The 13,972-nt window shown below is 49.1% G+C and overlaps 1 protein-coding gene across 1 annotated transcript in view; it reads left to right on the forward strand.

The window, feature by feature from the left end:
- The window catches only part of ADCY8 (adenylate cyclase 8), a gene marked incomplete at its 3' end in the record, with an annotated part of 277,169 nt that extends 263,643 nt beyond the window's left edge, over positions 1-13,526 (forward strand). The window contains exon 10 of the mRNA XM_088449701.1: positions 13,325-13,526. Coding sequence (XP_088305827.1) covers positions 13,325-13,526 — 202 coding nt within the window. The remainder of the gene's footprint in view (positions 1-13,324) is intronic.
- Between the last annotated feature and the right edge of the window lie 446 nt (positions 13,527-13,972).

Genomic DNA, 13,972 nt, shown 5'->3' on the forward strand with positions numbered 1-13,972 from the left:
ATCTGGAGATGACCTGTGAAGGGTTTTAGTGCATCCTGGGTGAGATAGGGTCTGATCTTGGAAATATTTTTGAGAGAGGTTCTGGATATGTGATTTGCAGGTGTGGGATGAGTCCAGGATAACTCCAAGACAGCGCACTTTGGGGCTAGATGAGATAGTTGTGCCATCACCTGATAAAGAAATAGTGGGAGGGTGGTAAGATGATCAGCTCAGTCTTAGACATATTAAGTTTAAGAAATCGCTGGAACATCCAGGAAGCGATAGCAGAGAGACAGATACGAGTCAGTAGAGAGGGGAAGAGATCATGGGAGGAAAGGTAGATCTGAGTATCATCAGCATAGAGATGATAATGGAGATCAAAAGAGCTGATGAGATCACCTAGAGAAGTGGTATAGAGGGAGAAAAGGAGAGGTCCAAGAACAGAACCTTGGGGAACAAGCCTGTGGGGCCGGGGGGAGAGGAGTCATGAGAGGAAACAGAGAAGAATCGGTCAGAGAGGTAGGAGGACAGCCAGGAGAAGGCAGTATCATGTAGACCAAGGGAGTGAAGGATTTGCAGCTGGAGAGGGTGGTCAACAGTGTCAAAAGCAGCAGAAAGGTCAAGGAGAATGAGCAGAGAGTAGTGGCCCTTGGATTTGGCAGCAAGGAGGTCATTGCTGACTTTCGTGAGGGCTGTTTCAGTGGAGTGGAGAGAATGGAAGCCAGACTGAAAAGGGTCAAGGAGGGAGTGCGAGGAAAGAAAGGAGGTAAGGCGGTTGTAAACAATACGCTCAAGGAGTTTGAAGGCAAAAGGGAGGAGAGAGATGGGTCAGTAGTTTGAGAGAATGTTAGGATCAAGGGTAGGTTTTTTAAGAATGGGGGAGACAAGGGCATGCTTGAATGCAGAAGGAACAGTGCCTCATGAGAGGGAGAGATTAAGGAGGTGGGCAAGATGGGAGCAGGCAGAAGGAGAGAGGTAGCGGAGGAGGCAGAAGGGAATTTAAATATTGAAGTCACCTAGGATAATGGAGGGAAGGTCATTTGAGAGCAAGTAAGGGAGCCAGGAAGCAAAGGTGTCAAGGAACTTGGAGGGAGGTCCAGGGGGACGGTAAATGACAGTTACTCGGAGGTGTACTGGTTGGAGCAGGCGTATAGCATGAACTTCATATGTAGAGAATGTAAGCGATTGTTCTGAGGGCATGAGTTGGTGAGTAATCGGGGGATAGAAGGACCCCAACACCACCACCATGGCGACCCCCAGGCCGGGAGGTGTGGGAGAAGGTGAAGCCCCCAGAGGAGAGAGCTGCAGGAGAAGTGGTGTCAGAGGGTGAAATCCAGGTTTCAGTAATGGCTAGGAGATTCAGGGAGTTAGAGATGAAAATGTCATGGGTGGGGACCAGTTTATTACAGAGGAAATGGATTCTGCCTTCCACATGTGAAAACCTGTCAGCCATCCCTTCTGAAGTGTGGCAAGGACAAGCTTTCCATTTAGATAAGAGAAATTATAGCTATATAGAGTGCTCGAAGTGGGGCGGTATACGGTGCTTTGACATACTGCCACTTCCCGCCACCACTTCATCTTTGCTACATTAGAGAATGTACCAGTGCTGGGATCGCATATGGGATCCCAGCACTGGAACAGTGGCGGCATTGCATGGAGGTGTGTCCCGCTGGGGACACATCTCATTCACATCGGCACTCCAGTGGCACTAGCCTGGAGACATGAGCTATACTGCAGTTAGCATCGGCCGCCAGCCAATCCTGGCTCGCGGACCGGCTGCCAATAAAAAGGGTTGGTTCTTAGTATTTGGCACAGGCCACGAGGTAATCACGGCTTGCGGCCCATCAGCCAATGAGAAGGTGCCTTCTGAGACCATGTGAGCGACCACTATACTTTTTGTTTGCCTTCTGAGACCATGAACAGCCCACACCCACCAGCTGCTGGCCTCCTGCACGGAAACTTTCTTTCTCTTTCCCCGAGTCCAGTCTGAGAGGTAAAGAGTAGACTAACTTGTCTTTGTGTGCAGAGCAGGGCATGCTGCAGATGGCTAGGACTCGTGTGCAGGCTGGTCCTATCCTGCCTGGGAAGTAGCTGAGGAATCTAGGCTGGAGCATATGTGCCATGCAATGCCAACATGGCAAATGGGCATTGCATTTCGTACATATCTGCTCACTGGTGCCAGTCCATGTGCTGCACAGAGTCACTGAGCAGGGTGCATTTTTTTCAATATATATTATTATTTTTATACTATTATTATAAATTGTTCCCAAAATATACATGCAAGACGCATGTCTTCTTAAATACATAAATAATGAAGTGATCTAAAAATAATGCTTACATTACATTATCAGGCAGTGGTGTAGGGGGAAGGGGGTGAGAGGGAAGCAGGCAGTGAGAAGTGTTGGGGGTGAGAGTAAGTTAGGGAGGCGGCAGGGGTGACAGAGGTAAACAGGCAGGGGTGCAGGGGGTGAGAGAGAGAGGGAATCAGTTAGAGAGATGGGTAGGGGGTGACAGAGGTAAACAGGCAGGGGTGCAGGGGGTGAGAGAGAGGGAATCAGTTAGAGAGATGGGTAGGGGGTGAGAGAGGGAAGCAGGAAGTGAAAAGTTTTAAGGGTGAGAGGGAAGTCCCTCTATGCCCACGTGGATGGTAGATAATGACGTTGGACAGTAGCTGATGACATCAGGGTACAAAAACTGAAGGGGATCTATCCACTTCCGAAGGGGGAGAGGTGCAGGGGATGATATGGAAGCAGGGGCTAAAAGGGTAGCAGGGAGTGAGAGGTGTAGGGGAAAAGTATAGGACAGAGACGCAGGTGATCACACACAAAAGGAGAGTCTATGGACACAGGAGGAGAATGACAGACAAAGGAAACGGATAAGAGAAAGCAGTTGGGACACATGAAAGATATAAAAGAGGTGAGCAAACTTTGTTCAACATATCCTGTTGATACAGGGGCATATTTATAATTGGTAGAGGTTGTGCAGGGCACATGGGCCCCTGGATCCAGGGGGGCCCCGCACCACACACTCTGCACCCATAGTATTACTTACTTCTCCAGAGTCCCATATCGGCGCGGGGGTCCGGCACTGTAAAAACGACTGGAAAATGGCTGTCACGTGCAGGGAAAATGGCCGATGTGGCCATTTTCCCGGTGACCTGCGCATACTCTATAGACTCTGGGAGCATTCTAGTGCTCAGAGTCTATAGCCCCGGCGCTGGCCGCGCACAGCTCAGAACGCTGCCGGCCGCCGGACAGAGAGCAGGGGGCCTGTGACGGAGACTGCACACGGGTCCCCTCCTCTCTAGAAATGCCCCTGTGTTTATATCAAATCACTAAAGCTTTTGGGGAGGGGGTTAAGATTCAAAATTCCATACCCCCACTTCTAAATCCCCACTTCGAGCACTGTATATACAGTCAGGTGCATAAATATTGGGACAGAATTTTCATATTTTGGCCTCTATTCACCACCACAATGGCTTTGAAATGACACAAACAAGATGTGCTTTAACTGCAGACTTTCAGATTTAATTTGAGGGTAATTACATCCAAATAAGGTGAACTGTGTAGGAATTACAACGGTTTCTATATGTGCCTCCCACTTTTTAAGGGGCCAAAAGTAATGGGACTATCAACTCAAAAGTTATTTCATGGACAGGTGTGGGCTATTCCCTCGTTATTTCATTATCAATTAAGCAGGTAAAAGGTCTGGAGTTGATTCTAGGTGTGACATTTGCATTTGGAATTAGTTGCTGTCGACTCTCAATATGAGATCCAAAGAGCTGTCACTATCAGTGAAGCAAGCCATCATTAGGCTGAAAAATCAGAACAAACCCATCTGAGAGATAGCAAAAACATTAGGTGTGGCCAAATCAACTGTTTGGAACATTCTTAAAAAGAAAGAATGCACCATAGAGCTCAGCAACACCAAAAGACCTGGAAGACCATGGAAAACAACTGTGGTGGATGACAGAAGAATTATTTCCCTGGTGAAGAAAAAGCCCTTCACAACAGTTGGCCAAATCAAGAACACTCTCCAGGAGGTAGGTGTATATGTGTCAAAGTCAACAATCAAGAGAAGATTTCACAATAGTGAATATAGAGGGTTCACCACAAGATGTAAACCATTGGTGAGCCACAAAAACAGGAAGACCAGATTAGAGTTTGCCAAACAACATCTAAAAAAGCCATTACAGTTCTGGAATAAAATCCTATGGACAGATGAGACAAAGATCAACTTGTACCAGAGTGATGAGAAGAGAAGAGTATGGAGAAGGAAAGGAACTGCTCATGATCCAAAACATACCACCTCATCAGTGAAGCATGGTGGTGGTAGTGTCATGGCTTGGGCATGTATGGCTGCCAATGGAACTGGTTCCCTTGTATTTATTGATGATGTGACTGCTGACAAAAGCAGCAGAATGAATTCTGAAGTGTTTCGGGCAATATTATATGCTCATATTCAGTCAAATGCTTCAGAACTCACAGCGCAGATGGACAATGACCTGAAGCATACTGCAAAAGCAACCAAAGAGTTTTTTAAGGCTAAAAAGTGGAATGTTATGCAATGGCCAAGTCAATCCCCTGACCTGAATCCGATTGAGCATGCATTTCACTTGATGAAGACAAAACTGAAGGGAAAATGCCCCAAGAACAAGCAGGAACTGAAGACATTTGCAGTAGAGGCCTGGCAGAGCATCACCAGGGATGAAACCCAGCGTCTGGTGATTTCTATGCGTTCCAGACTTCAGGCTGTAATTGCCTGCAAAGGATTTGCAACAAAGTGAAAGTTATATTTAGGATTGTTTAGTTTGTCCCATTACTTTTGGCCCCTTAAAAAGTGGGAGGCACATATAGAACCCGTTGTAATTCCTACACCGTTCACCTGATTTGGATGTAATTACCCTCAAATTAAATCTGAAAGTCTGCAGCTAAAGCACATCTTGTTTGTTTCATTTCAAAGTCATTGTGGTGGTGAATAGAGGCCAAAATATGAAAATTCTGTCAATGTCCCAATATTTATGCACCTGACTGTGTATATATATATATATATATATATATATATATATATACAGTATAGACAGAGAGAGGGGTGGAAGAGAGGGAGGACAGGGAGGGAGGAAGAGAGACAGAGAGGGAAAAGAGAGAGGGGGAAGAGGCACAGGGAATAGAGAGAGAGAGGGATGGAGGAGACAGACAAATAGGGAGTAAGGGGATTGAGGGAGAGAGAGGAAGGGCACACATACCTGTTGCAGCTGCAGGAGCCATCAGCTTTCTTATGGGGACGGGCACTTCACTACATTAGGCCCCGCCCCCTACACATGCATCTGCAAATTGGGGCTTCTAGAGGGAGCCACTAGAGGTCCATCAAGCAGTGTCCTGACTGTCAGTGTGCTGTCTGTGTGATTCTTCCGGGAGCCGGCCAGGGTGAGTTGCCAGCTTCTGGTCAATATCTGTGGCAGTGTGGGGGGCCCCAAGGTGTGGGGGGCCCCTGGACTACCGCCCCATCCGCCCCTCTTATAATCAGGCCCTGTTCCAGAGGGCACAGGATAGAGGGATAGCATTTGTGTGGGAGATGTGAATGAGATTATCAGGGTTGCTGTAGCATGGAGGTGATATCAGTTTGAGGACCGAGATGAATAGAGTGTAGTGATCGTGCAGGTTCCAGTGCTAGGAGGGGAACCTGTAGGAGGCGTGGAGGGAGGGAGATTAATGAGATGTGGATGGAGATGGGGTGAAGTGACGAGACCCTTGTGTCGTGCGCATGCGCGAGATCCGGACTGCGACAGCCAAGCTGTCGCTCCGGGTCTCGCGCCAAAGGGGGCGTGCTGTCGATGGTGACTGACAGCACGCCCCCTTTGGTGGGCGTGCCGGGGGCGTGGCAGCCAGACGGAGGCGTTTCCATGGGAACGCCTACCGTCTGAAGCCGACCCCACTGACATCACTAGTGATGTCAGTGGGAGTGATTTTGGCTCTGATAGAGCCAAAATCACTCCAGGGCTTGTGGCAGGGAGACCTCTATAGCTGTAACTAAAAAAAAAACCTTCAGATAGAGATACTAAGCAGTGATACTGTATGCTATTTATCATTACTTATAAGTTAACTACTGAGAGGTGTAGTCAATTACCTAAAACAAGTTTTGAGGCATGACCTCAACAGCCTCATCATGCCCTCTCCATACTCATTGTACTTTCTCCATCCTCATTACACCCTCCCTAGCATCATCATACCCTCCCATCCTCATTACACCCTCCCCAGCATCTTCATACCCTCCCCATTCTCATTACACCCTCCCCAGCATCATCATGCCCTCTCCATCCTCATTACACCCTCCCCAGCATCATCATACCCTCCCCATCCTCATTACACCCTCCCCAGCATCATCATACCCTCTCCATCCTCATTACACCCTCCCCAGCATCATCATGCCCTCTCCATCCTCATTACACCCTCCCCAGCATCATCATGCCCTCTCCATCCTCATTACACCCTCCCCAGCATCTTCATACCCTCCCCATTCTCATTACACCCTCCCCAGCATCATCATGCCCTCTCCATCCTCATTACACCCTCCCCAGCATCATCATACCCTCCCCATCCTCATTACACCCTCCCCAGCATCATCATACCCTCCCCTCCTCATTACACCCTCCCCAGCATCATCATGCCCTCTCCATCCTCATTACACCCTCCCCAGCATCATCATGCTCTCTCCATCCTCATTACACCCTCCCCAGCATCATCATACCCTCTCCATCCTCATTACACCCTCCCCAGCATCATCATGCCCTCTCCATCCTCATTACACCCTCCCCAGCATCATCATGCCCTCTCCATCCTCATTACACCCTCCCCAGCATCTTCATACCCTCTCCATCCTCATTACACCCTCCACAGCATCATCATGCCCTCTCCATCCTCATTACACCCTCCCCAGCATCATCATACCCTCCCCATCCTCATTACACCCTCCCCAGCATCATCATACCCTCCCCATCCTCATTACACTCTCCCCAGCATCATCATACCCTCCCCATCCTCATTACACCCTCCCCAGCATCATCATACCCTCCCCATCCTCATTACACCCTCCCCAGCATCTTCATACCCTCCCCATCCTCATTACACCCTCCCCAGCATCATCATGCCCTCTCCATCCTCATTACACTGTCCCCAGCATCATCATACCCTCCCCATCCTCATTACACCCTCCCCAGCATCATCATACCCTCCCCATCCTCATTACACCCTCCCCAGCATCATCATGCCCTCTCCATCCTCATTACACCCTCCCCAGCATCATCATACCCTCCCCAACCTCATTAGACCCTCCCCAGCATCATCATACCCTCCCCATCCTCATTACACCCTCCCCAGCATAATCATGCCCTCTCCATCCTCATTACACCCTCCCCAGCATCATCATACCCTCCCCATCCTCAATACACCCTCCCCAGCATCATCATGCCCTCTCCATCCTCATTACACCCTCCCCAGCATCATCATGCCCTCTCCATCCTCATTACACCCTCCCCAGCATCATCATACCCTCCCCATCCTCATTACACCCTCCCCAGCCTCATCATGCCCTCTCCAACCTCATTACACCCTCCCCAGCATCTACATACCCTCCCCATCCTCATTACACCTTTCCTAGCATCATCATGCCCTCTCCATCCTCATTACACCCTCCCCAGCATCATCATACCCTCCCCATCCTCATTACACCCCCCGAGCATCATCATACCCTCCCCATTCTCATTACACCCTCCCCAGCATCATCATGCCCTCTCCATCCTCATTACACCCTCCCCAGCATCATCATACCCTCCCCATCATTACACCTTCCCCAGCATCATCATGCCCTCTCCATCCTCATTACACCCTCCCCAGCATCATCATACCCTCCCCATCATTACACCCTCCCCAGCATCATCATGCCCTCTCCATCCTCATTACACCCTCCCCAGCATCATCATGCCCTCTCCATCATCATTACACCCTCCTCAGCATCATCATGCCCTCCCCATCCTCATTACACCCTCCCCAGCATCATCATGCCCTCTCCATCCTCATTACACCCTCCCCAGCATCATCATGCCCTCTCCATCCTCATTACACCCTCCGCAGCATCATCATGCCCTCTCCATCCTCATTACACCCTCCCCAGCATCATCATACCCTCTCCATCCTCATTACACCCTCCCCAGCATCATCATACCCTCTCCATCCTCATTACACCCTCCCCAGCATCATCATGCCCTCTCCATCCTCATTACACCCTCCCCAGCATCATCATACCCTCCCCATCCTCATTACACCCCCCGAGCATCATCATACCCTCCCCATTCTCATTACACCCTCCCCAGCCTCATCATGCCCTCTCCATCCTCATTACACCCTCCCCAGCCTCATCATGCCCTCTCCATCCTCATTACACCCTCCCCAGCATCATCATGCCCTCTCCACCCTCATTGCACCCTCCCCAGTATCATCATACCTTCCCCATCCTCATTACACCCTCCCCAGCATCATCATGCCCTCTCCATCCTCATTACACCCTCCCCAGCATCATCATACCCTCTCCATCCTCATTACACCCTCCCCAGCCTCATCATGCCCTCTCCATCCTCATTACACCCTCCCCAGCATCATCATGCCCTCTCCACCCTCATTGCACCCTCCCCAGTATCATCATACCTTCCCCATCCTCATTACACCCTCCCCAGCATCATCATGCCCTCTCCATCCTCATTACACCCTCCCCAGCATCATCATGCCCTCTCCATCCTCATTACACCCTCCCCAGCATCATCATGCCCTCTCCATCCTCATTACACCCTCCCCAGCATCATCATACCCTCCCCATCCTCATTACACCCTCCCCAGCCTCATCATGCCCTCTCCATCCTCATTACACCCTCCCCAGCATCATCATGCCCTCTCCATCCTCATTACACCCTCCCCAGCATCATCATACCTTCCCCATCCTCATTACACTCTCCCCAGCATCATCATGCCCTCTCCATCCTCATTACACCCTCCCCAGCATCATCATACCCTCTCCATCCTCATTACACCCTCCCCAGCATCATCATACCCTCTCCATCCTCATTACAACCTCCCCAGCATCATCATGCCCTCTCCATCCTCATTACACCCTCCCCAGCATCAATATGCCCTCTCCATCCTCATTATACCCTCCCCAGCATCATCATGCCCTCTCCATCCTCATTACACCCTCCCCAGCATCATCATGCCCTCTCCATCCTCATTACACCCTCCCCAGCATCATCATGCCCTCTCCATCCTCATTACACCCTCCCCAGCATCATCATGCCCTCCCCATCCTCATTACACCCACCCCAGCATCATCATGCCCTCTCCATCCTCATTACACCCTCCGCAGCATCATCATGCCCTCTCCATCCTCATTACACCCTCCCCAGCATCATCATGCCCTCCCCATCCTCATTACACCCTCCCCAGCCTCATCATGCCCTCTCCATCCTCATTACACCCTCCCCAGCATCATCATGCCCTCTCCATCCTCATTACACCCTCCCCAGCATCATCATGCCCTCCCCATCCTCATTACACCCTCCCCAGCCTCATCATGCCCTCTCCATCCTCATTACACCCTCCCCAGCATCATCATACCTTCCCCATCCTCATTACACCCTCCCCAGCATCATCATACCCTCCCCATCCTCATTACACCCTCCCCAGCATCATTACACCCTCCCCAGCATCATCATGCCCTCTCCATCCTCATGACACCCTCCCCAGCATCATCATGCCCTCTCCATCCTCATTACACCCTCCCCAGCATCATCATGCCCTCTCCATCCTCATTACACCCTCCCCAGCATCATCATGCCCTCTCCATCCTCATTATACCCTCCCCAGCATCATCATGCCCTCTCCATCCTCATTACACCCTCCCCAGCATCATCATGCCCTCTCCATCCTCATTGTACTTTCTCCATTCTCATCATACCCTCCCCAGCATCATCATACCCTCCCCAGCACCATCATATGCCCATCCCAGCCTTATCATGTCCTCCCCATCCTCGTCATACCTTCCCTTACAGAGATAATCCTCTGAGTGGACTGGACATACTCCAGGACCGGGATGTAGTTATGTTTATGCCGATCTCAATACCGACATCCAAATCCTGACAAGGGACTTCAGATAGGCGTCGAAATACTGATGCCTATCGTAATCCCGACGCCTGAACGCCGAAGGGTGCCAGCCCGAACGAGGTAAGTCTGGGGGAACTCTTAGCATTAGCTGCGGGTGGGAGGGTTAGCTTTAGTGAGCATAGCGGGGTTAGGTTTTGGGCTAGGGGAGGTTAGGATTAGGCACCACTAGGGGGGAGGGTTATGCACCCCCAGGGGGAGGTTAAGGTTATGCACCTCTCCCAGGGAGGGTTAGGTTTAGAATGTGGTAAGGGGGGATTAGGGTTTGGCACCCCAGGGGAGGTTAAGGCTAGGCACTAGGGAGGGAAGTTAAGGTTAGGCTGCCGGCGTCGGGATATGAACTGTTCAGCCGCCGTGACTTTATACGCATTCCTCCAGAACCTTTATGTAACATCTTCTATGTATTGGATTTCTCTGTCTGTCACTGTTGCCCTGGATGCATTAAACGCTTGTTCCTGCAACACTGCAGGATTCTAGCAGAGGCACAGGGCCTAATTCTGAGTCGCAGCAATGACGCGGTTCACGTAGTTCAGCTTTTTTTTCGCTATTGTGCCACATCAAATTCTTTAAAAAGTGTATGTGCATGTGGTACACAGTGTGTACACACAAAGATTTATACACAAGGTATCAGAAGTGTTTTGGAAAAGTGATGGGCAGTCCTGGGTGGTGATTGGCTATTAATGCGCGCTTATTAATGCACGCCAGAATGCTCCGCGTTATGGGAGTGTTGCTGGAAGGTCACAGCCGCTGAGACAGGAGGCCATACTCCGATGGAGAAACTGTACCTGCCATAGTACAGGTGCAAGTTTCGATGATGCGTCCGATGGTGAGGTATAAAGACGCACCAGGCAGCATTACAGCCTCTATAGACGCTCAGGGGTATATTTGAGCGATTTAAAAATGATCAACATCGATGTTGTGTTTGTGGGGCTAAATCACACATTTACAAATTAGAAGTTGTCTGTTAGTAAATGTGTGACTTAGGGCCTGATTCAGAGCCGGACGCTATTTGCGCTCGCTCGTCCAGAAAAAGGGGCTGGCTGTTTAAATTAACCGTTCTCTCTTTGCGGTCTGTTTATGCCTCTATGTCTGAACGAGCGAACAAAACATGCGAACGTAATTTTGAAAAAAACGCCCCCTGGCCGCTCGCATCATACGTCATGTCCGCTATTTATTAGATTAATCGAGTACATTGGACGGCGTCTGAACTGCTCGCTATTCTTGTGGTTGGTTTTTCCTACCACAATCATGCGAGCAGTTCTGACTATAAAACAACCAAGTGACGTGGTCAATGACGCTGCTTTATTAATTATGCACACCCTTAAAACGCCTGTTTTGACCGTTTGGCACGCCTGCGTTCGGATCTCCACTCCCCGGTTTCAAGCACCTTCCCCTGTTACCACCCACAAACGCCTCATCCTGTCACTCAAAATAGCAGGCATTCGCTATTTAGCGAACACACGATTTTCGGCCGCACTGACTGGTTCGCGCATGCGTATTAAAATCCGTACGCATGCGCAGTTGTGCGAACATCGGTCGGAACGAACGAGCGGACGCTTACGAGCTGCTCTGAATCAGGCCCTTAGCCTCAGAACACAACATCGATGTTGAAGGATTTTCAATCGATTTTAAGTCGATCAACTTTAGTAAATATACTCCTCAAAGTGGGCGTTTCAGTAGTATGTGCATTTATACCCCTTTTACACCTAAATTCCAGGTCTGACCCGGAGTTGGAACAGGGTTCCAATCTGGATCAGACCCAGAATTTAGCCGGTGCCGACCCAGGACATTCCCGAGTCGGCGCCGTTCACACCGGAGTCGGGTCTGCATAGACCCGGCTTTTCCGGCGTTGAAGTGGACGCTTGGAGATGACGTCATCTCCAAGCGCCACTGAAGCCGGACCAATCGGCCGGCTAGCAGCGCACTCCAGGTCACCGTGACCCGGAGTGCGCTGTTCACACTGCAAGGTTTCACGGGTTACTCCCGTGTTAAACCCTGCTAGTTACCTGGGTTGGATTGCTGGGTCACTCGACCCGGCGATGCAACCCTCTCCCCTTTTACACCAAGGAGCTACCGGGTTAACCCCGCAATAACCCGGGTTTTAGCTCCGGTGTAAAAGGGGTATTACACCTACCCCATGCTGGATGCAAGAAATTTGCCTTAAATAGGCGTCTCCTCGCCATAGGCATGCCTCAGAATAGCACACAGCGCTCTGGCTACACCACCCAGGATGCTCCAGGACACTCCCACAAAACGGTTCTCTTGTGTGCGTCCGCAAGGTAGCCATCCAGAAATCCACATGCATGGTGCGGCGAATGCGCAGTTTGCAAATAATCGCTACATGACCACTCTCTGACTTACAAGTGACACAGACTTGTACCCAGAACGTTCATTGTGCATATAAAAAAGTTTATGCAGTTGTTTACTTAAAAGATATCATGGAACTATATAAAGCACAAAATTAAGCATGTTTGTGGTTTAATTGAAGGTTAATTAAGAACACATAAAAAATATTTGTTGTTTAATTAAACTCCTATCCCAGCTTTGAGAGCCAATGTTTTATAGTTGTCAATACACGAAGATTAGGAGCCAGGGATGGCCGTGTGGCTTTCTCTTGTGCCTGTCCACCCTGACCACAAACTTTTTGGCCAATAAAGTAACAAGGCCTTAGCCGTGTCCCAATTACCCCACTGCTTCCTTGACCTATAATTGTGATCTCTAGACCCACTGTGGTCATTTTCCACCTGACAACGTGTTACACTGTAAACTAAATCCAATATCCATTCATCAAAGCGAGCAATAGACCTATATTTTTCATCGCCAGAGAAATACTGTAGAATCCGCTGAGAGAGCCTCTTTAGCCGAGATGTACTTAGTAAAATTGCTCTTGTGTCATACTTGTTATTTACAAACCAAAAGTGGATACAGCTGAGAGAGGCCCTTCTGATGTCAGTTTATACAATGAGCTTCTAAAAGCATTTGAAAACATGTTTTCATTGAATCTGAAAAAGACTAAAACCCCAGCCATTGTCGCATAGACATTGCAGCGTTCGGCTTATTCTGTGGAAGTGTTCTGAATGACAATCCCTTTACTTACAATACTCAGCACTGAATAACAAATGTATTTCTTCTTTACTTTGCAGGTTGATGCCAATGGTGATTCAGTTCTCTATACTGATAATGCTGCACTTGGCGCTCGTCCTGATCACCACCGCGGAGGATTATAAATGTTTGCCCCTGGTGCTCCGGAAGACCTGCTGCTGGATTAATGAGACCTACTTGGCCAGGAACGTCATTATTTTCGCATCTATTCTGATTAATTTCCTCGGAGCTGTAATCAATATTGTAAGCAATTTCATGACAACAATTATCAGGGTTGTGGGTGTGCAGGAGTGGAAGTAACAAAGCACATAGACTAAGAGGCATATTTACTAAGCAGCTGCTATTGTAAGCCGCCGCTTCTCGGCGTGATTAACTCGGGAGTTTTAAACAGCAATGATATTTCATACACAGCGCGTTTCGCTTTTATTATCATTGCTGTTAAGGATTTCCCGGTTTAAACACGCCGAGAAGCAGCCGCCGCTTTGTAAATTTACCCTTAAGTGTAATGTTAGGATCCAGAGCTTCGGTCTATATATGCTGAGTAGCTGTAAGAATTATATGTATGTACAAAGTTGAGCACTGTACTATTTTTTTATATTTTTATTATTTTTATGCCAGTTTTATATTTGCATAAGATACATTTTTTTAAAAATAGCACACAGGGTATTTGAAAGTCAGATAAGAAGTCA

This window comes from Taudactylus pleione, unplaced genomic scaffold, assembly GCF_031769625.1.
Source record: "Taudactylus pleione unplaced genomic scaffold, aTauple2 ptg000493l, whole genome shotgun sequence".
NCBI lineage: Eukaryota > Metazoa > Chordata > Amphibia > Anura > Myobatrachidae > Taudactylus > Taudactylus pleione.